Raw genomic sequence first — 22,792 nt, 5'->3', positions numbered from 1 at the left:
CAAATTGTGTGCACTCTACAAATCCTCTCTGACATCTCTAGGCAATTACCATGTGATGCAGAAATATTATCATAAATGAAATATTAAATGTAATTATGCTAAGGGTCATGATTTAAATATACGTTTTTCAGTATCCTGGAACATAAATTCCCCTTTTTAGGCTCAGTTTCCTCTTCTGTTCCTCAAGGGGATTGGACTGGGCCACCTCAATGGTTTTCGAATTCAAAGCTGACAACCCAAGTCTAGAAATGTTAATATGGTAATTACTACAGTGTCCACTAGATGGCAGAAGAGGTAACTTCGCCAAAGGAAGCATTAGCTAAAATTCTAACGGCACTGGTGCTGGAAGGGCACTTTGGAATATGGTCTCATCGTTTATATATATGAGGAAACTGAAACAGAGTTTCAGTTTTTTATACATGAGGAAACTGAAACACAGGCGCCCCAAATATTCCACTTGGCCTGTTCCTCTGCAATACCAGGCAATATACTCCAACTCCACAGTTTGCCCATCTATATAATGGGACTAATTTTGTCTACCTGGTTGTGAGGTTATGATGAGATAGTATGTATAAAAAAGCACTTAACACAATGCCTAACATATGCTACATACGTAATAAAAAACGAATTGTTATTTTTACTGAAAAATTTGTTGGAAGAACTGAAAACAAAGTAGATCTACTTTCCAAAGTGTCAAAATTATAATGTGTAAATTATTAATAACCTGGAGAGAACTTATCAGCTCAAATTTTATCACCTTCTATAGGCAGGTGTTTCATCTGATATGCAAACTCTCTTACTTAAGTCATTCCCTTTCTTTCCTTCCTAATCTGCCTTAGAAGCACTACTACTTCTTGGGGGGATGATTTTTGCTATTTGTAAGTTTTAATTTTTTTTACCAGTACTTGCCCTTAATATTAGAACTAATGCCATTAACACCTAATATTTACTGGGAACTTACTCTGTATCAGACAGACATTGCACCAAGGGCTTTTTCTGTATCAACATATTTGATCTTTACAACCTCTGAAGTAGGATACATTTACTACTCTCATTTTGTAGATGAAGAAATTAAAGCATAGAATTCACCAGAAATTTAATATATTCCATCACATAACACAATGTACCCAGTAAGTCTGGAATTATTTTTTTTTTCCAAAGAAAGAGTTTTTTAAAGTATATTTTTAATTTATTGTTATTTACTTTATCTATTTGTTTAATATTTATTTATTTTTGAGAGTGACAGAGAGAGTATGAGCAGGGAAGGGGCAGAGAGGGAGACAGAGGATCCAAAGCAGGTTCCTCACCAACAGCACAAAGCCTGATGCAGGTCTCATACTCACAAACCATGAGATCGAGACTACACCCAAAGTCAGATGCTTAACCAACTGAGCCACCCAGGTACCCCAAGACTGGAATTATTCTTGCTTTCAATCAAATACATGGAAATTGATCATCTTCCCAAAGATCAAACTCTCTGAAACTATTTTTTCTCCCTCAGGAAGCTGGTACCATATAATATGACTTCATAGCCCAACATGAAGAAGAATATGAACTAACCTACAATATCAGAGTATAGTCCCATGTCAAGCAATATCATAGACTCTCCACTTCTTTTCTTTATGGGAATATGTATAATATTTAAAAATTATATTCTAATTCTATAATATTATATACATTTATATATAAATTATAAATAATTATTTTATATTATATTATTTTTATATTTATTATAGTTTATATTTATTAATACAATGTATTAATCAATGCAATTAGATATATTATATAATTAATATATTAACATATAATATATATTATTATATTATATTTATTATATATTATATAATTATATTATATGTTATATAATAATATATTAATTATATCAACATATTACTATAATTAAAATAAATATCAATATGCTATTTATTATATTTTATAAATAAAAATTTTTATTTAATAAAGATCATGACTCTTTACTAGCTGATTTGTTATTGTTGCTTTATGGAAAAATAACAAAAACATAACACCTTACATATGTTTCGATTTTTGTCCAGGGGCTTAATTAATGCTGCGATTTCCCCCAAATCCCTCTACAGAGATCTAATCGGGTCTTCATAGAGCCCTTAGATCGAACTAACAACTTTTCTTCTTAGCTCCCCAGCCAGGTCTCACCGTGCCTTGCTCTTTTTCTTGTCTTCCCAAACAAAATCAAACTCCTTGAGAATAGGTATAGCAAGTTATACTACTTATAATAGTTTCCTGGGGCCTCCTAATACAGAAATGTTTCCTGATTGTAATGACACAATCAAGGACAAATAGGAAATATTAGGAACCCAAATCAGCTAGGATATTAGTTTGGCTCTGTGACCAAGAATCTGTCAACAATTAACCCCTCTCTTGCCAAATATGTTGTCCAAGGAAACTTGGAGCAGGATGATATAAAGGATTAGCATAGAAAAACTTCCTTCAACACCAAAATATGTATAACTACTGTGTTCAGGCCAACAAAACATTGAATGAACCTTTACTACATGTCAAGCACTAGGCTATATGCTGTGAACTCAAAGGTGAGACACAGTCCCTGACTTTTGGATTTATATCCATACATTTTAAACAGAAATAATTAAAATGTTACATGTGAGTAAAGGAATAGAGTTGTATGAATTCCTTACTCCTTTATCCTTTTTCACATTTGCTACTGATAATAAAGGAGTATAATAATGCAGGGGAATTATTATGCTTTGAAGGGGAATAATCATTGAGTACTCATGAGTCAAACTGGGCCCCTCATCTTTATATGAAGGACAATACCATGAGAAGAGTAACACAAACTTAAACACATGGAAATGGGCCAGATGAAGCTACAAGTCCCAGAAAAGGATCAATGGAGATTCAAGGAGAAGGAGTTCCAGGTACTTAAGGAAAACAACTTTGCCAGTTACTGAAAGGGGAAACAAACTTGCCTATGGTGGATTTCATGCATAGTGGCATTCAGCTGAAAATAAGAGTAGATTTTAGTGGTGGCTGGGTTAGCCTACCAATGCACCGGGCCACTGTGATGTATGATGGTAAATATGTACCAGTAATGCTAAAGGCAGATACAAACTACAGATGTGATGCTGCAGAAGGAGTTGGTAATATAAATCTAAAGACCAGATGATGGGGGATTAGCCAACTCAGGATGGGACGGGATCAAATGGAATGCCTTTCACATTAATTCATACTGTCTATAATCTAACAGCTGTCACTGTAACACTGAATACTTAACCAGCCAAAGAGTCAGCCTCAAACCTCACCACCAATGCTATGAGCTGAATGAACTGTGTCCCTGAAAACTTTCTATGTTGAAGTCTTAATGCCCAGGACATCAGACTGTATTTGAAGATAGTATCTTTAAAGCAGTATTTAAGGTTAAATGAAGTAAGTGGCATGGCCCCTAATACAGTAGAACCGGAATCTTCGTAAGAAGAGATTAGAGCGCATGTGTGTGTGCATGCACACAAACGCGTGCGGGCACACACACACACGGAGGACCATATGAAGACACAGGGTGAAGGGGGGCCATTTACAAGTCAAGGAGAGAGAAACTCAGAAAAAATGAATTCCAATGACACCTTGCTTGGACCCTAGCCTCAAGAATTGTAAGGAAATACATTTCTGTGGTCTAAGCCATCCCATCTCTGGTACTTTGTTATGGCAGCCCTAGAAAAGTAATATACCCAGTGCCCATAGTCATCACCTACAGCCACCATCATTCCAGACACCTAAGGACAACCTTGTGTAGAGAAGTTGCCTCTTAAGCTTTCATGCACAGCCAGTGGAGATAATAAACACAAGCATGTAGCGGCCCCATTCACAATTTCTCAGCTGCCTCCGAACACAAAATTTCATTTTCCTTCTTGTCACTGTCACAAAACTGCATGCATGGCTAGGCTAATTCATCTTGCAGCATGTACCTTCTCAAGCATGTCATGGGAGATCTATTGGTTTTTCTCAAAAAATAAACACTTGAGTATGTTTTTAATAAGTTTTCCTCCCAAGGTTCAAATCCACGAGGTTGAACATAAAACCAGAGAAAGTATCAACAAAATCACTTGCCTTGGGTTATGGGATGTATCCAATCAGCTACAATAATAAAATGCATAACTTTTTCATTATAAAAGGAAACAATTTATTGATAAAGCCAGTGTTATCTGCCCCAATACTCAGAATCACTGTTTAGAGAGGAAAGGCCAAAACACCCTAAGTGCTACATGAAGCAAGTGACTTTATGAGACAGAAGCCATTGACATAGTAAAAATTTTGTATTACTTCCCTTTTAGTCAACTTGCATAGCAGAACCTGTCAGACAGTGTCTTATACTGTCCACTTAAGTCCACATCTTTTCTTCCTCAGTGTCTAGCAGATGCCAAACCCATAGAAAAAGATCAATGAATATGGCCCAAACTCTGAGCAATATCACCTACTATGGCAGGTCTTCTTAGTGAATGGGGGGGGGGGGGGGGGGGGGGAGGAGTTACTCATGATAATTATAGGACTTAAGAAAGAATGAACATGGTGAGGGAAAAGATGCAAACTGAGAAGAGGATGGGAAGGAAAGGGAAGTGGTGTAGGGAGCAACCAGGTAAAAGAGGGAAACCCTCACAGGGAAGCCAGAAGGAGTCCAGTGCCAGTGTGAAATTTACCAAATATGAAAGGAATAAATTACACCAATTGTCCACTATTTCTTTCAGGAAACAGGAGCATAGGAAACACTTCCTAACTTATTCTATAAGAAGAGTACTATTCTAACCAAAACAAGACAAAAAAAATTACAAGAAAACTACAGATCAATATCTCTTATGACCAAAGATGTAAAAAATCATCAGCAAAAAATTAGGAAATTAAATGCAGCAATGTATAAAAAGAATTACATACCATAACCAACTGGGATTTATTCCAGGTATGCAAAGCTGGGTCAACATTCAAAAACTACTACATCAAGAAACTAAGGAAGACAAAAAAAACCTCTTTTTTTTTTAAGTTTATTTATTTTGAGAGAAAGAGAGAGAGCAATGGAGGGACAAAGAGGAAGAGAATCCCAAAAAGGGTCTGCACCATCAGCACAGAGTCCAGCCAAGGGCTCCATCTCAGGAACTGTGGGATCAGGACCTGAGCCAAAACAAAAGATGCTAAACTGACTGAACCACACAGGTGCCTCAAAAGAGATCCTTAAATACAGAGAAATGATGGTTTCCAGAGGAAAGGTGGTTGCAAGGAAGGGTTAAAAAAGATGAATGGAATTAAGATGTACAAACTTCACATTATAAAACAAGTAAGTCACAGACGGCATAGGGAATATACTCAATAAGATTGTAATAATGTGGGGTGATACATAGTGACTACACTGATCATGGTGAGCCATGAGGAATGTATGGAATTGGTGAATCATTATGCTGTACACATGAAACTAATGTAACAGTGTATGTTAACTGTATTTCAATAAAAAAAGTAAACTGAAAGAAAAAAAACAGGTAGCAGGCAGGATATAGTGCTGGGTGGTAGTTTGTGTATCCTTGCTCCAAATCACAGCTTTATGTACATCGTGCCAGAAAAAACAACTTAATAAAAATTTTCTAAAACCACTCTAAACTTTTGTCTACATTTTGTGATAAATGTTCATTGTTAAAATATGTCATATTGTTTTCGTGTGTGTGTGTGTATGTGTGTGTGTGTTTAAGTTTATTTGGGGGAGGGGAGGGGCTGAGGGAGAGAGAGAGAATCCCAAGCAGGCTTCCTGCCATCAGGGCAGAGCCTGAGGTATGGCTTGATCTCACAAACCACGAAATCATGACCTGAGCAGAAATTAAGAGTCAGTCGCTTAATTGACTGAGCCATCCAGGCATCCTGTGCATGTTGTTGAAAACTGAGAAAAGTAAAGATTATTTCAAAAGGAGAATAAAAATTATATTTAGTTCCACTATCCAAAAATAGAGGATATGCATTTAATATTAACATATGTCCCTCTGTATAAGACATCCTGATGTTGACACTTAATATTACATTATAATTGGCACACAATTAAAACTTACAAAGATTCTAGGGGCGCCTGGGTGGCACAGTTGGTTGAGCTCTGACTTCAGCTCAGGTCACGATCTCACGGACCGTGAGTTCGAGCCCCGCGTCGGGCTCTGGGCTGATGGCTCAGAGTCTGGAGCCTGCTTCTGGTTCTGTGTCTCCCTCTCTCTCTGCCCCTCCCCAGTTCATGCTCTGTGTCTCTCTGTCTCAAAAATAAACGTTAAAAAAATTAAAAAAAAAAAACTTACAAAGATTCTTAATGCATGTGAAAATTCACATAGGTATTTCAAGATTTACTTATTCATCCTGTAGAGTTGGGTATTTGGATTCCACTTTATAATATAATGCTTAAATCAACATCTTTGTACTTAAATCCTTATTTTTTAGAATGAACAGAAATACATGGAGCTACAGAATATTAACATTTTTGAGGCTTGCAACATACTTTCTAAAATTCCTTTAAATTCCCATCTGTAGCCTATGAGAGGTGTCCATAAAAATTTTACAGTTATATAGGTTCATCTTATAATTAAGAGCCACTATCCCATTAAAAAATAGAAATCTAGATTACAAATTAATTTTTAAAATACTACATCCAATTCAAACTGTGTATCACTTGGCTAAAAGAAGTTAAAGGGTTGCTCTATGGCAGGACATAAGACATTTATTTGATCCAGATTTGGGGGCTACAGAGGTAAGCACCAAAGCAAAATCTCAGAGCAGCGTAATTAATCATCATGGACATTTCACTGTCAGTGAACATAAATCAAAAGGCAAGCACTTTTCCTCCCTGAGTGATATGAAACCAGCATAAACATGGAGAGAGAAATCTGATGCTTGTCAGTGGCTGATACGTATTTTTCACTTCTCCTGCAAATAAGTGGTAGAATGTTGCACATGAATACCTTCTACCCTGTGATTTATTTTATCTACCAAGTATTACTCAGATAGAGGAAGACTGGAGCAGAAAGGCTTTCTCCCAGCAACTTGGTGTAAAAATGCCAACAGATAAAATAATCTAAATATCAATATAAATTGCTCAGCAATACAGCCAGCTTAAAATGATCATGGCTCCTTCAACTGTTTAGAAACCTTGTTTACTTCAAGCCACAGGTGTAGGAGATTATATTTTTCATTCATTAAGCAATAAAAAAGACAACAAACAACACAGAAACTGGATCTCCTAGACCCAGGTTAAAATCCCATTTTTTCCAGCTGTTTCTATGTGATTTGAGACAATGTATCCATTCAAACCTGTTTTTCTTCACTGCAAAAGGGAGAAAATAAGATCTGTATGTCATAAATTGTAATTAAGAATAAGCAAGATAATAGACACCAAAGGGACTACCATGGAACCTGCAAGTTAAGTCTCAGTGTTGGTTGAATCAGAAGCTCTTCCTACATTCAAAGGATCAAAAACTTTTATGACATCAATCTCAATAATTTAGTATCTCTCAGTGATAGCAAAGGTCAACTCTACCTTTATATTTCATTGACGAAAAGAGTTTGAACTGCATTTTAAATCATTAGAGTCCTAATTAGAATGTGTAACTCTTAGATAAATAACTTTAAAGACTCATAAGCAAATTCATGCTTCAGGACAGCCCTGTTCAAAGTGAATTTTTATATCAGCTGCCAAGCCTCACATTTTTCAACCTTGTGTTTGTGTAAAATCCACACATCATTTCACTGTACACATTTTATATGCACTATTACTGTTTCTTTCACTTTTATTAAAGAAGAGATATGATTAAAATTTCCATAAAGTGTGTATTAAGAACTCCCCAGAGTGAGCAGATATAATATTGTATGAGATACTTACTGAATTCGAGTTCGGTATGATGTATATATATTACGGAATTCTTAAAAAATGTATGCTGTTAACTTGGAATGCAGTGCTTTGGTGGAAAAAAAATTCCATTCCAATCTTTAAAAAACAGATACTACAATACCTTTCTGACAGATAAGCAAGATGATAGGGAATCTGTTGGAGTTTGTTATACAAATTCACTGCTGGATTTCATGAGCCAAAAATAGATCCAGTGGCCGAAGAATACTGGAGCAAAAGATAGTTCCAACTTCTTTACAAACCTTGCTCTTTGCTATTGTAAAAGAAGAATCCCTGTGTGAGTCCACCATGATTCCCATTTATAATTATATGGATATCTTAGGACCAAGAATTCCAGAATTAGAATCTGAACCAATGACTTGAATATAATTATCTATTAAAAAATGCTCTCAGAAGAAACCTACAAGTAAGTGGCAAAAGGACAATAGAAAAGAAGTAACAGCCAACAAGGGTATGGCTTCAGATAGGAGCGTAGACTTTGTCTGATCCTGCTGAGAATTCCGGAATATTAACATAAAACTTCAAGTCTGTCTCTCTGGATTCAATGGAGCTCAGCTTCCTTGCTGATACATCAGAAAATCATTCTGTCATAGTTAGCCTGGGGTAGGAGGGTGGTGAACGATCAATCATCTTTGACTCTCCCTAAGGAACAAGAGGGCTCCAAAGCCAAGAACCATCATCATCCTCTGATGAACACAAGTGTTTGCTTTTAGTAGCAAAACGTGCAAAGGCTGGGAGAGGGATGGAGGAGGACTTAAGTGGGCACCAATTTATCTAACTATTAAATCTTAAAATAATTTTAGACATATGTTTAATTTTTAATTTGTTTGTTTGTTTTTGAGAGTGTGAGCAGGGGAGAGGCAGAGAGGGGGGTTGACAGAAGATCCAAAGCAGGTTCTGCACAGACAACAGAGAGCCCCATGTGGAGCTCCAACCCACAAACTGAGAGATCATGACCTGAGCCCAAGGCAGACACTTAACTGACTGATCCATGCAGGTACCCTTAGACTTAAGTTTAGATCACAAAAAAACATGGCTTCCCCAATGGTAGATAGTTTCTCTTCATTACATGAAGTTATTTCTCTTCATGTTCTATTGCCACATTCCCCAAGTCATTCAGTGTGTTTATAATTACATCTTATAATCAAGGGCCCCTATAATAATGATTTTGTTGATTAAAATAAAGGGATTAACTTGCTTTTCACTGATTCTACACTGTCCCATTTTCCCACAGTATATCCATATGAGTCCAAATCCCCCCACAAATGGAGAAGATCCCTAAAAAGAATATGCAGAACCATCCTCTTCTTACAACTCAAAATGTACTTCCTAGGGATAATCCATCAATAGTCTTAGGTGGCATCTTAATCTGCAGACAAGTAGTTTCATTCATGACAGAGTAACTCAGCAGGAATTTAAAAGTGCAAGAATGGACTATCCTGAAGATTCTCATAAGTATTTATATAAAGACTCTTTCTTAGCCTTCACCAATGCATTTTCAAATCTCAACTATCTAGATACCTCCTCAATGCCAATGGGAACTTTCCTCCCCTATTGACCAACTGGGGCTCAACGTAATTATTTAGTGGTCCTTGGTTGAATTTGAGAAGAAATTCACCTAGTTATTCCAAAAACTATTTTCACTTAAGCAAGTGAAACAATGCACCATCTTTTATTGTCCATACCTGGCAAGTGAGCACTAGCATATATTGTTTTTGTATATAATTCTGCCATCTCCCTGAGGAGTGCAGAACATATTGGTGAGGGGAAAGTGTTATTTTACATCTTTTAAACATAAAAAATTTTGAATACACCATTAATTCAACCAAAGTTGTTAGGATCTTCTTGAATTCCTACTTTAATGCTTTTGTAAATTTCCTTATTATAATCCCTACTTTCATACATCTTCATTAGCATACTTTTTGTCTTCCCTACTTCTATCTGACTTTGTGTAATATTTCTAATATTTTGGCCAACCCCAAATAAGCTTATATTTTCTTTAGGATTTGGGGAAGTGTTGCTTTGGATGGTTTGCAAATATGCTCATTCCTTTATAATAAAATTAACTTCTCAAGGTCCTATAGGAAGAGAATATGGAATGAGTTGGGGTGGACCTAAAATACTCCCTTGAGACACTTAAAACAATTTTAGCAAAGAGTATAATGAGAGAAGCAGAAAACCACAAGGATCAGGCTAAGTCATGACACTGAGCCACATTATGTGAATGTGTTTACAACACATTCCTATTATATGCATGTTTCAGTGAAATGCAGACTTTTAATGAAATGGAGCAAAACATCTCGTAAAAATGTTAGGGAGCTGATATCTAAAGTATGCTCTTCTCTAAATTACTGTAATTGAAGTTATTGTTAGGTTGTCAGAAGGGTGACTTCAAGAGTTCCCTAATTGGTCCCCAGGCATGCCAAGATTTCACCAAATAATGAAATTCTTCTATTAACCCATGCTCCCATAACTTCCCCAGAGAAAACTGCTAGTTTCCAGGTTAGCGAAGATGTTAAACCTCCCACTGCTCTGTGTTTCTGATGGGTGCATTGAGGCAGGGGAGAGAAAGGTTTATATGCAATTGCTCGTTCTATATCACAGGCATTTCTGGTGGATAGGTGGGTAGGTGGATGGGTAGGTGGGGAGAGGAGTTACCAGTAAGACATGACTCCCAAAGACATCCAGTCTATTTCTAAGGACAGAGACACGGACCCCTATATAATTATATTGTTTACAAAGATGTATACCAGGCAATTCTATTTTTCTACTAATTTAAGTTCTGTATATTTGGTTGCTGAAAAAGCCAAGCACAGAAGAGAGAAGCCTGGTTGCATATGTTATCTTGCTCAAGGTTAATGATTTACTCAATAATTACTGTGCTCACGTCTGTGAACTTGCCTAGACACACAAGACCAGAAATTTCTACATGTAAAACCACCATCCTACTAGTAACCCATGTTCCATATGCCAGGTCCAAGATCACATTACTGAGGGAGAGAAATCTAAGTAAACTCAGAGAAATGAAATGAGCAGCAAAGAGGTGATTGAGCAGAAGCCCAATGATTGTCTTCACTTTTCCATAATTATATTATGACCTTCCTCACCATGAAACAAAATGGCCACATATTTAGAGGAAGACAAACAAAGAAAATGGGTGCTATAAAAGAGAGAGGGAACGGGGATAAAGGAACAGATCATGCTGGACTCTCAAAATTAGTATTCTGCCTATGTATTTTTTAAAAAAATTGTATAGAATTATGACTTATTTCTTAAATGTTTGATAGAATTTAACCAGTAAATCAAGCTTAACCTGAAATTTAACAGGATAATTTTTTAAATCAACTTTTCATTTTAGAATAATTTTAGATTTACATAAAAGTTGCCAAGAGAGTACAGAGTCCCCATTTATCCTTCACTTAATTTTCCCCAATGTGGGGCTTTTCCACCTTGACACAACTGACATTTCAGGCTGGGTAATTCTTTGTTGTGGGGGCTGTCTTATGCATTATAGGACATTTACTAACATGTTTAGCCTTTACTCACTAGATGCTGGCAGCACTGTTGCCCCAATTGTGAGAGCAAAGAATGTTTCCAGAGGGGGACCAAATCATCTCTGGTGGAGAATCACAACCCTAATGTTAGCATCTTACACAACCATGGTACATTTGTAAAATCTAAGAAATTAGTCCTGGTGCATTACTATTAACTATAAACTATTCATATTTCAACAACTTTTCTATTAGCATCCTTTTTTCTGTCTGAAGATCCAATCTAGGATATCATGCAATGTTGTTACATTTATTGACCTACATTTTATTGGTCATGATATTTATTTTCCTTTTGTTACCTATAGAATATGCGGGGATATCCAATACTCATTTCTGATGCTGTTAATTTGTACTTTCTCTCTTATTACTTGATCACTACAGCCAGAAGTTTGCTTGGTGTCTATTTTATTGAACCTTTCAAAAAACAATCTCTCAGTTTTAATTATTTTCTCTATTGGTCTATTTTTTTCCTATCTTTACTATTTCCTTCCTTCTACTCTTAGGTTAACTTAGTCTTCTTTTTGTAGCTTCTTAAGATGGAAACTTAGATTTTTATTTGAGACTTTCTTCTTTTCCAATAAAATTTAAAGCTACAAATAGCTATAAATATACTTCTAAGTACAATTTGGATATATCCTGGAAACTGTGGTATTTGTGTTTTAATCTTCATTTAGTTCAAAATAACTTTTCTTGTGTGTGTAATTCTTTCACCCATAGGTCATTTAGAAGTGTGTGTTTGATTTACAAATGTCTGGAAAACATTTTTTCTGTTAATAACTTTTTGTTTTGTGGTAAAAAGTTCTCTGTACAATTTCAATTCTTAAATACACCAAGTTGTTTTATGACCCAAGATATGATTATCTGGGTAGATATTACATGTGCATTTTAAAAGAATGTGTAGTCTGCAGATGTTGGGTGGAATGTTCCATAAATATGAATTTAGTCAAGTTGATTTATAATGTTTATCAAATCTTCAATACCCTTACTCATTTTTGTTCTACATGTTTTATTAGTTATAGGGAAAAGAGAGTTGCAATTTCCATCTATAATCATAGATTTGCCTACTTCTCCTTTCACTTCTGTTTTACATTAGGTATCCTGAAGTTGCTGTTAGGGGCAGACACATTTCAGATTCTGGGTCCTCCTGAAGAATTAACCTTTTGTCTTTATGAAATGTTCTCTTTATCCCTGGAAATATTCCTTGATCTTAAGTCTACTTGCATAATAATTATTTTATGCAACATTTTTATACTTAGTTTTTTCCATGGTATATCATTTTCAATTCTTTTACTTTTTTTTATATTTGTGTATTTATTTTTAAAGAAGGTTTCTTATATGCAGAATATAATTAAGTCATGGGTTTTTTATCTAATGAGACAAATTCATTTGCCTTCATTTTTAAATTTTTTTTTTCTGGTTATAGAATTCTAGGTTGACAGTTTTGGTTTTGGTTTCATTTCACTATCTTCAAAATGTGTTTCCTAGATCAATGGGGCAGGACAGATTCCAGAAATAGACTCACACACATATGATTGATTTCCTACAAATGTGCCAATGCAAGTCAGGGAGAAAGTCTTCTAAACAAATTATCCTGTAACAATTGAATAAAACTATGTACCTTCTCTCAATATCTTTTGCAAACTTCTTTTCAACTTGATATCTGAATGGGCTTGAGTTTCATTCTAGGCTACTTTTTCTTCTCCAGCATTCTTATAACTTCAGAACTTCTCAAAGCTTGGGGAAAAAAAATTAACCTCACACCCATCTCACACTGTACTCAGAAATGAATACAAGATGGATCATAGACCTGAATGTAAAGCTAAAACTATATCTAGAAAAAAATAGGAAAATTATATATGTCCTTGAAGTAGGCAATTAGTTACTGGGAAAAAATTAGCATAAAATACAAAAAAAGGGTTAAATTAGACATTGTCAAAATGAAAAACTTCTAATTAAAAGACATGATTAAGAAATGGAAAGATGAGAGGCACCTGGGTGGCTCACTTGGTTGTACACCAACTTTGTCTCCGGTCATGATTTCAAAGCTAGTGAATTGGGCCCCGCATTGGGCTCTGTGCTGACAGTTCAGAGCCTGGAGCCTGCTTCAGATTCTGTGTCTCCCTCTCTCTGCCCCTCACCCAATTACGCTCTGTCTCTCTCTCTCAAAAATCAAATAAACATTAAAAAAAAAAAATTTAAGAAATGGAAAGATGAGCAAAGACAGGGAAAATATTCACAATACATATATTTGACCAAAGACCTGTGTCCAGATTATTTTATGAACTCCTAGAAATAATAAAAAGACAAGCCAGTAACAAATGGACAAAACACTTGAATGAGTTCCTTTATTTTCTAGTTTACATAATTTGTGATGACAAGTCTGCAGTCATTCTTAATTTTGTTTCTTAATATATGCCCTTTTTTTCTGGCTGCCTTGAGATTTTCTCCTTAATCACTGGTTTTTGGAAGTTTGATTATGATTAAGTGTCATTATTAACTGTGTGTGTGCATTTGTGTATTAACCTTGTTTAGATTCTTTGAGCTTCTTAGATCTGTGGCTTTATAGTGTTTGACACTGTACTTTTGAAACAAATGCAAAATTTTTTGTTGAATATTGCTGAAGAATTTGAAAGTGGTTTCATTTCTTCAACTAGAATTTCTGTTATTCCCTTTTGTGACTTTTAATACATGTTACCTTATAAGACTGCTTGATATTGTTTCACAGGTCACTGACGTGCTGTGCTTTTTGCAGCCTCTTTCTCTTTTCTCCCCTCATGTGTCATATTTTCCTTTAAATATTTTCCTTAGTCCTATATGTTACACTGATAATAACTGCTTAAAACTCTTTACCTACTGTTTCTATCATCTCTCCCTTATCAGTCGAACTGATTAAGTGATTTTTCTCCTATAAGTTGTTTATATTTTCTTCTTTACATGTTTTTATTTTTTATGGATGACAGATATCTTGGATTTTATAGTGTTGAGTGTTCAGTACTGGATTTTACCAAGTCTCCTCAAAAGTAGCTTGACTTTTTTTCTGTCAAGCACTTCAAAAGTTACTACAAATCTAGTTGATCCTTGCAGGGTTTGCTTATAAGCTTTCAATGGAGTGTCTACTGTAGAACTTTACTCTAGGGCTAATTTACTTAAAGTGCCACCACCCTGGAGTTTCCAGTATATTCTATGCTTATTCAGTGATGTCTCTCCACTCTGGCTGGTAGGAATTCAAAAGGCTCCTGCCTTATACGAACTTTGGTTTACAGCTCCCCAGTAATTATTACTTCACTTCTAGGTGTTCTATGTTCAGCCTCATGGAATTTTACCCTACCTGTCCACATACTGGTATGAACTCAAAAATTTGAGAGAATTTTTCTGCAGATCTCCAGTTTTTCCTTTCCTTTTCTTCTCTCTCCTGATCCCCTCCTTCCCCTTTTCTCTCACTGTATAATTACCTTCTGTCCCATGCTCTACACTCAAATTCTAGCTGCCACAGCATTCCTGAATCCTTATCTCTGTCTCTTCAACTCAGCAAGATCACTAGGCCATATTGGGTTCTTCCTCTCTATACCACAGTGGAGAAGGTGCTTCTAGGGAGACATCTGGGAGTATACCTAGGATTCACTTATTTGCTTGCCTTCTGTCATGAATCAAATCCTATTTTGCCTACCATCCAATAACCAAAAATAACTGTTGTATGTATTTTATCCAGTTTTCTACACGTTGACAGCAAAAGGTCAAGCCCTATAACAGATGCTATTTTATGGACATAAGTGCAAGTCTCCATGCAGCCTTCTAATGGAGCTCTCTGCCTCCACTAATTTTACTGATGACACAAGTGTGCTGGATGCTGTACTGGGTAATGTCTTAAAATAAATCAGGTAACTTTAACTGATCTGGGAGGCTGTGCTTCTTCCCAAACATTCAGAGTCCAAAGGTCATAAGGGTAGAAACTAACTAATTTGAACCTAGTTCTTCTTGCCTCTCAGTTCGCTACTCTTTGTTTATAGAGACTTATGGATAACTCATCTGAAACTCAATTTATCCATGTAACTTTCCATTTCTAGTGTGTTTTTTCAAGGCTTCACTTGGTTTTACCCTCTGCTTTAAAAAACTGTAGATGTTAATGTGTTCGCTTAACAGCTAAGCCCCTCTGAATCTCAATTGACCTGTCTCAAGACTCTACAAGTAGTAAACAATAAGAGGAAGTAGGAAAACAAAAAACAATTATATCTCTGAAAATCAAGAATAACATTCCTTCCATTAGACCTAGTGGAGAGTAGTATTTAACTGTTTTTTTTTTTCAAGAAAACAAATCTTAAAATAGTAAATTCTTAATTTAAATTAACATCTTCAATCTATTCTTCCAGCTCACCCTCTCAAATCTGATCTCCAGAAAATTAAATGAGGTTTACATGCACTGACACTTTGTCAACTAAGTCCTTAAGGAATAGATTCCAGGGTCTGCCTTGTTTGAAATGACTGTCATGAGTTGACTTGTAAAAAGTAATTGGTTCTATAATTTCATACATGTCAAAATCTGCAACACACTGTTTCCTAATTGCTGTTTTGTGTGTGCACATAGGTATAAAATCAATTTAGTTGCTCGGGTAGTTCTCTGGCACTGTGTATATGCCACAAAATAATAAAAGTCAAGGATTATTTCTAGCCTATAGCTCAAGCTTTTCAAAGCCTTTCTGTCTCATCTAAAAGATTATGTCAAGGTCATTATAGTCTTCTGGACCTCAATTGTCTCTACTATAAAATGGCAGCTAGAAATAATTGACATAAATAACTTTAAGGTTCCTTCCATTCCTAATGTTTCAGAATTCTATTTTTAAGTATGTTTAGATGGCATTGTATCAATTAGGAACACCTATTAATTGGCATGTTCATGCTCATCCAGAACAATAATTATCCATGTTCAAAACGGTATCAAGTCAACTAAGTAAGATACAGTATTTTCTGCATAAATGCAATACTTAGTGAGAGGCTAAGAGAAAAATTACCAGGTGTACTCACAACTGCAAAGAAAAGATCCCCCCCCCCCCCCCCCCCCCCGCCGTTCCCAAAACCAGCCAGGGCGTGCCCGGTTGTAGTCTGACATAAAGGCAGGAACCAATCAAGTTCTGCTGAATGGTTTAAAATAAAGGCGGGAACCAATCGAGTTCTGCTGAGCGTTCAAATTTAAATGTTAACCAACAACAGCTCTGTAACTTCTAAAAAAGGTCCCTAACTTGTTTGTGCGGGGCTATAAAAGAAGCTGTAAGATCCTTACTCGGGGCCTCTTAGCGCCACCGGCAACAAGTGCGTGGAGGACCGGGTTCGATCCTGCAATAAACGACCCTTGCCGCTTGGCTTTGATTCTGGACTCTGGTGGTTTGTTTTCGGGGGTCTCTCGAATCGGGGCATATCATTTGGGGGCTCGTCCGCGATCCCCCCAAACCCACCAGACCCGAAGTCAATGGGTCGTCCCTGAGACCGATCGGTAAGTGAGCCGGCTCTGTCCATTTCTGTTTGTCTGTTCGTTTCTGGCTCTGTCCATTTCTGTTTGTCTGTTCGTTTCTGGCTCTCCCGCGCGGGATCTGTATTGGTGACTGACACGGCCCTGGCGGATGCGCTATAGAGCAGTTGGTCGGGTCTAGTAGGAGATGTCCACTGGCACCCGTCTGGGGCACCTTTTTGGGCCCATCGGAATTTTTCTGTTCGGGTGGCAAACACATGAAACGCGCTAGCGATCTAAGTGTTGTGTTCTCTATTCTATAATTTTTAAGTGTTAAACTCCTTCTCTTTCACAGGTGACCTGGCCTGGCCCAGCCAGAAATCCTCATAACTTTACTGTTTCTCCTTTTAATCCTTTCTTCCACCTCCAGGATACAGATGGGCCAATCTCAAAGCACTCCTCTTTCTCTCCTCGTTGCTAACTTCAGGGATGTTAAAACCAGAGGACAGAATTTGAGTTTAGACATCCGGCGGAGAAAATTAATAACCCTCTGCCACTCCGAATGGCCAACCTTCGGCGTTGGATGGCCAACCAAAGGAACTTTCTGCCTCCCTATAATTGCTAAGGTAAAATCAAAGATTTTTCTACCGGGTCGCAAGGGACACCCGGATCAACTTCCCTACATTCTTGTATGGCGGAGTTTAGTGGAAAATCTACCCGCTTGGTCCCCTTCCTGTCCTCGGGAACATGTAAGGTCCTTGCCATGTAGCCTGCAGGTCCCCCAAAATCAAGGACGCCAGCCATGCCCTTGTATCCCATATTGCCCGATACTCAGGACCTACTATCCCTAGACCCTCCACCCTATCATCCCCCTCCCCTGGCACCCCAGGCCCTGGCCGCAGCAGCCGCCCCAACAGTCGCCCCACTAGTTGCCCCCCTAGGGGAACCGGGAGGACGGGAAGTGGCAGCTGCACCGGAACCAGGGGGACGGGAGGCAGCAGCCGCTCCGAGCCCCATTGAAAATGAAACCAACTGCGGAGGGCCAGCCGGCCGAACCCGCAGGCGGACCCAGCGTGAGCCAAACCCCCGCCTCCCCAACTCCACTGTGGCCCTACCCCTGCGGGAAATAGGACCCCCTGATGAAACAGGCAACCCCTGACTCCAGTATTGGCCCTTTTCCACCATTGACCTTTACAACTGGAAAACGCAGAACGCTTGATTCTCTGATAACCCTAAAGATCTAATAGCTCTTTTAGACAGTGTCATGTTCACCCACCAGCCCACCTGGGATGACTGTCAGCAGCTCCTCTGCATCCTGTTCACCACAGAGGAGCGAGACAGGATCCAATTAGAAGCAAGAAAGCTGGTTCCCGGAGACGACGGTCGGCCGACATCTAACCCTGACCTCATTAATGCGGCTTTCCCCTTAACCAGACCTCCACAGGACGAATGGGACTACAACACGGCAGAAGGTAGGGGAAGGCTACTCATTTATTGCCAGACTCTGATGGCGGGTCTTCGGGCTGCAGCTCGCAAGCCCACCAATTTGGCTAAGGTATATTCGGTCTTACAGGGAAAGGCAGAGAGTCCAGCTGCTTACTTAGAGAGATTAATGGAAGCCTTTAGGCAGTTTACTCCCATGGATCCAGAAGTCCCTGAAAACCAGGCTGCTGTCCTTATGTCCTTTGTAAATCAAGCAGCTGCTGACATTAAAAAAAAAAACTCCAAAGCCTAGAGCATTTAGAAGGTAAACAGATCCAGGATCTGCTCTGTATAGCACAAGGGGTCTACAACAACAGGGAAGCCCCAGAAGAGAGACAGATCAAAGCCACAGAGAAAATGACTAAAGTCCTGGCCGCTATAGTCCAGAAAGAACAGCCACCCCCAGAAGGCATTCAAACAATACGCCCTACCAGGCGGCACTTAGATAAAGATCAATGCGCCTATTGTAAAGAAAAAGGCCATTGGATACGAGAATGCCCCAAGAAGAAACAACCCTGCCCAGCCCAGAGCAATGGCAGCCTAAAATAGCCCTCATACTGCTTACCCAAGATACAGAATAGGGAGGACAGGGTTCAGATCCCCTCCCCGAACCTAGGATAACATTGCAAGTGGAGGGGACCCCGGTCCAGTTCCTAGTTGATACCAGGGCACAGCACTCAGTTCTGGTCAAGCCCCATGGAAAAGTATCTGAAAAATCATCCTGGGTACAAGGGGCCACCGGAATAAAGAAGTACCCCTGGACAACTCAGAGGACTGTGGACTTAGGAACTGGGAAGGTAACCCACTCCTTCCTGGTCATTCCCGACAGCCCCTGCCCCCTGTTGGGGAGGGATTTGCTTACCAAAATGGGGGCCCAAATTCATTTCCAACCAGGGGGGCCCACAGTGGCTGACTTCCACAACCAACCCATATCTGTACTCACTGTGAAACTAGAAGATGAATATAGGCTCCATCAGGAACCCACTCCTCTGGATCAGGGCATCAAGCCCTGGCTTCAACGCTTCCCAGACCCGTGGGCAGAAACGGGTGGTATGGGGTTAGCAAAACATCGCCCAGCCCTATTTATAGAGGTTAAGCCTGGGACGGACCCCGTCCGCATGCGCCAATACCCTATGCCCACGGAAGCCAAAAACGACATCACACCCCACATCCGCCGCGTCCTTGACTTTGTGGTCCTACGCACCTGCCACTCAGCATGGAATACCCCCCTGCTACCCGTGCGCAAACCCAGCAGCGGGGAATACAGACCACTGCAGGACCTGAGAGAAGTCAATAAGCAGGTGATGGACATACATCCAACCATTCCTAACCCCTATACTCTCCTGAGTGCCCTCAGCCCAGAAAAACAATGGTATACTGTTCTGGATCTAAAAGATGCTTTTTTCAGCCTACCACTAGCGCCTAAAAGTCAAGAGCTATTTGTATTCTAGTGGACAGATCTAGATGGGGCATAAATGGCCAGCTCACTTGGACCAGACTGCCACAAGGATTCAAGAACTCTCCGACCCTGTTCGACGAGGCTCTACACGAAGATTTAAGGGAGTACAGACAACAACACCCTAATATAACTCTCCTACGGTATGTTGATGATCTCTTAATAGCTGCCGAGACACCCAAAACCTGCATCCAGGGAACCAAAGGTCTCCTGCGAACTCTGGGAACCTTAGGCTACCGCGCCTCAGCAAAGAAGGCTCAAATCTGCAGGTCAGAGGTAACTTACCTGGGTTACTTACTGAGAGGGGGGCAACGCTGGCTAACGGATGCCCGGAAGTAGACTGTCCTTCGTATTCCCAGACCGCAGACACCACAACAGGTGAGGGAATTCCTAGGGTCGGCTGGGTTCTACAGACTATGGATACCAGGGTTTGCTGAATTAGCAAAACCTTTATACCAGGCAACAAAAGATCAACAGCCCTTTAGTTGGATGGAAGAAGCCGAACAGGCCTTCCAACAAATCAAAATTGCTCTGCTATCAGCACCTGCCCTGGGACTCCCCGATGTCTCCAAACCCTTCCAACTATATGTAGATGAAAACCGAGGCATAGCTAAGGCAGTGCTAACTCAGCATTTAGGCCCATGGCACAGGCCAGTAGCCTATCTGTCTAAAAAGCTAGATCCAGTGGCCGCCGGATGGCCACCCTGTCTCCGGATGATTGCAGCCACTGCCCTAATGGTAAAGGACGCTGATAAACTCACCATGGGCCAAGAGCTACAAGTCACCACCCTACATGCCATCGAGGGCATCCTCAAGCAGCCGCCTGACTGATGGCTGAGCAATGCCCGACTCACTCATTACCAGGGACTGCTGTTGAACCCCCTCAGGGTCATCTTCACCCCCCCCCAACGGCCCTGAATCCAGCATCACTGCTGCCAGACCCAGACATGGGAACCCCACTTCATGACTGCGCCGACATACTGGCTCAAGTTTATGGGGTCCAGGAAGACTTGCAGGATCAGCCATTATCAGACACAGATGCCATCTTGTTTACCGACGGAAGCAGCTTCGTTCACCAAGGAAAAAGGTATGCGGGGGCGGCCGTGACTTCAGAGACCGAGGTGGTGTGGGCAGAAGCTCTATCCCCCGGAACCTCGGCCCAGAAGGCTGAGCTAATAGCCTTAACCCAGGCCCTAAAGTTAGGAAGAGACCGCAAGCTAACCGTGTACACTGATAGCCGATATGCCTTCACCACCGCTCATGTACATGGGGCGATATACAGAGAATGGGGGCTCCTCACAGCTGAAGGGAAAGACATCAGAAATAAAGAAGAGATTCTAGCCCTGCTAGCAGCCTTATGGGAACCCAAAAAGCTAGCGATTGTGCATTGCCCAGGACACCAGAAGACAACCGACCCAATTTCCCGGGGCAACAATTTGGCCGATCAGACTGCAGAAAACATAGCTCAGCCCCCAGCGCAATTGCTGACCCTACAACTTCCAGGCCCCAGGCCCCAGGAACTGCCCCCCAGCCCTGAGTATTCAGAAAGCGACATTCAATGGATGAGTAAACTTCCTATGACCCGAATCAAAGATGGCTGGTGGAGAGACTCTAAAAGCAGCATTATACTCCCAGATAAACTAGGATGGCAAGTTCTAGAGCGGATCCATCACAGCACCCACTTAGGTTCCCGGCAAATGTTGGACTTACTGAGACAGACTGGACTAAAAATCAGAAATGTCTCTGATAAAGTCGATCAAGTAGTTACTAAATGTACAGTGTGCCAACTCAACAATGCGAGTAGCAATCCTCAGACAACAGGGGTAAGACAAAGAGGGAGCAGAACGGGGACCTACTGGGAAGTAGATTTCACTGAGGTAAAACCAGGAAAATATGGATATAAGTATTTGCTAGTTTTTGTAGATACCTTTTCAGGATGGACTGAAGCCTTTCCAACCAAGAATGAAACGGTGCAGATTGTAGCCAAAAAGATCCTAGAAGAAATCCTGCCCAGGTATGGTTTTCCAGTAATGATAGGGTCAGACAATGGACCTGCATTTGTCTCTAAGGTAAGTCAGGGACTGGCTTCCATACTTGGGGCTGATTGGAAATTACATTGTGCATACCGACCCCAAAGCTCAAGACAGGTAGAGAGAATGAACAGAACCTTAAAGGAGACCCTAACCAAATTGACCACAGAGACTGGCACTAATTGGGTGGTCCTTCTCCCCTACGCTCTGTTCAGGGTGTGTAATTCCCCATACAAACTGGGACTCACACCCTATGAAATAATACATGGTAGACCACCCCCCATCATCCCTAACCTAAAAGATAACCTTATCAAAGCTGAGAACGATAATAGTCTTGAATTCTTGTTCTCCCTACAAGCCTTGCAGAGGGTCCATGAAGATGTATGGCCCAAATTAAAGGAACTCTATGAGACTGGACCCCCGCCTATTCCACATCAATTCCGGCCAGGGGATTGGGTCCTCGTCAAACGTCATCAGCAGGGAACTCTGGAGCCCAGGTGGAAAGGACTCTTCCAGGTCATCCTGAAAATGCCTACTGCCATCAAAGTAGATGGAATCACCACCTGGATCCATTTTGCCCACGCCAAACCAGTGGACCCGTTCTCAGACCTCATCGGACCTTCAAAAATAACCTGGACTGTTGATTGGACTAAGGACAATCCTTTAAAATTGACCCTACCCCGCCAACGGACTGAGCTGTAACTATGGTACTTGCCCTTCTCTTGATTGTTCTGCAAATTCTGTCTGTAAATTCAAACTCCCATGACCCCTATAATTTGACATGGGAAATTACTAATTTAGAGACTCATGAAGTCTACACCAAAACCCTAGGAACTGCCCCATTAAATACCTGGTGGCCAGATTTATATTTTAATTTAGAAAAAATTAGTCCATTAAAAGAAATGGAAGGAGGTAAATGGAGGCAAC

General features: G+C 39.8%; 1 protein-coding gene across 1 annotated transcript; it reads left to right on the top strand.

The window, feature by feature from the left end:
- Positions 1-17,699: 17,699 nt before the first annotated feature.
- Positions 17,700-22,567, top strand: LOC125930377 (uncharacterized). The gene is given in 6 exon segments (XM_049642239.1): positions 17,700-18,002; positions 18,063-18,608; positions 18,611-18,896; positions 18,929-19,837; positions 19,840-20,735; positions 20,738-22,567. Coding segments are annotated over 6 exon segments (4,770 nt in total).
- Positions 22,568-22,792: the final 225 nt, after the last annotated feature.

This window comes from Panthera uncia, chromosome A2 (assembly GCF_023721935.1).
Source record: "Panthera uncia isolate 11264 chromosome A2, Puncia_PCG_1.0, whole genome shotgun sequence".
Taxonomy (NCBI): Eukaryota; Metazoa; Chordata; class Mammalia; order Carnivora; family Felidae; genus Panthera; species Panthera uncia.
The sequence above is the reverse complement of the archived record's forward strand: the minus strand, read 5'-3'. Positions and strand labels throughout refer to the sequence as shown.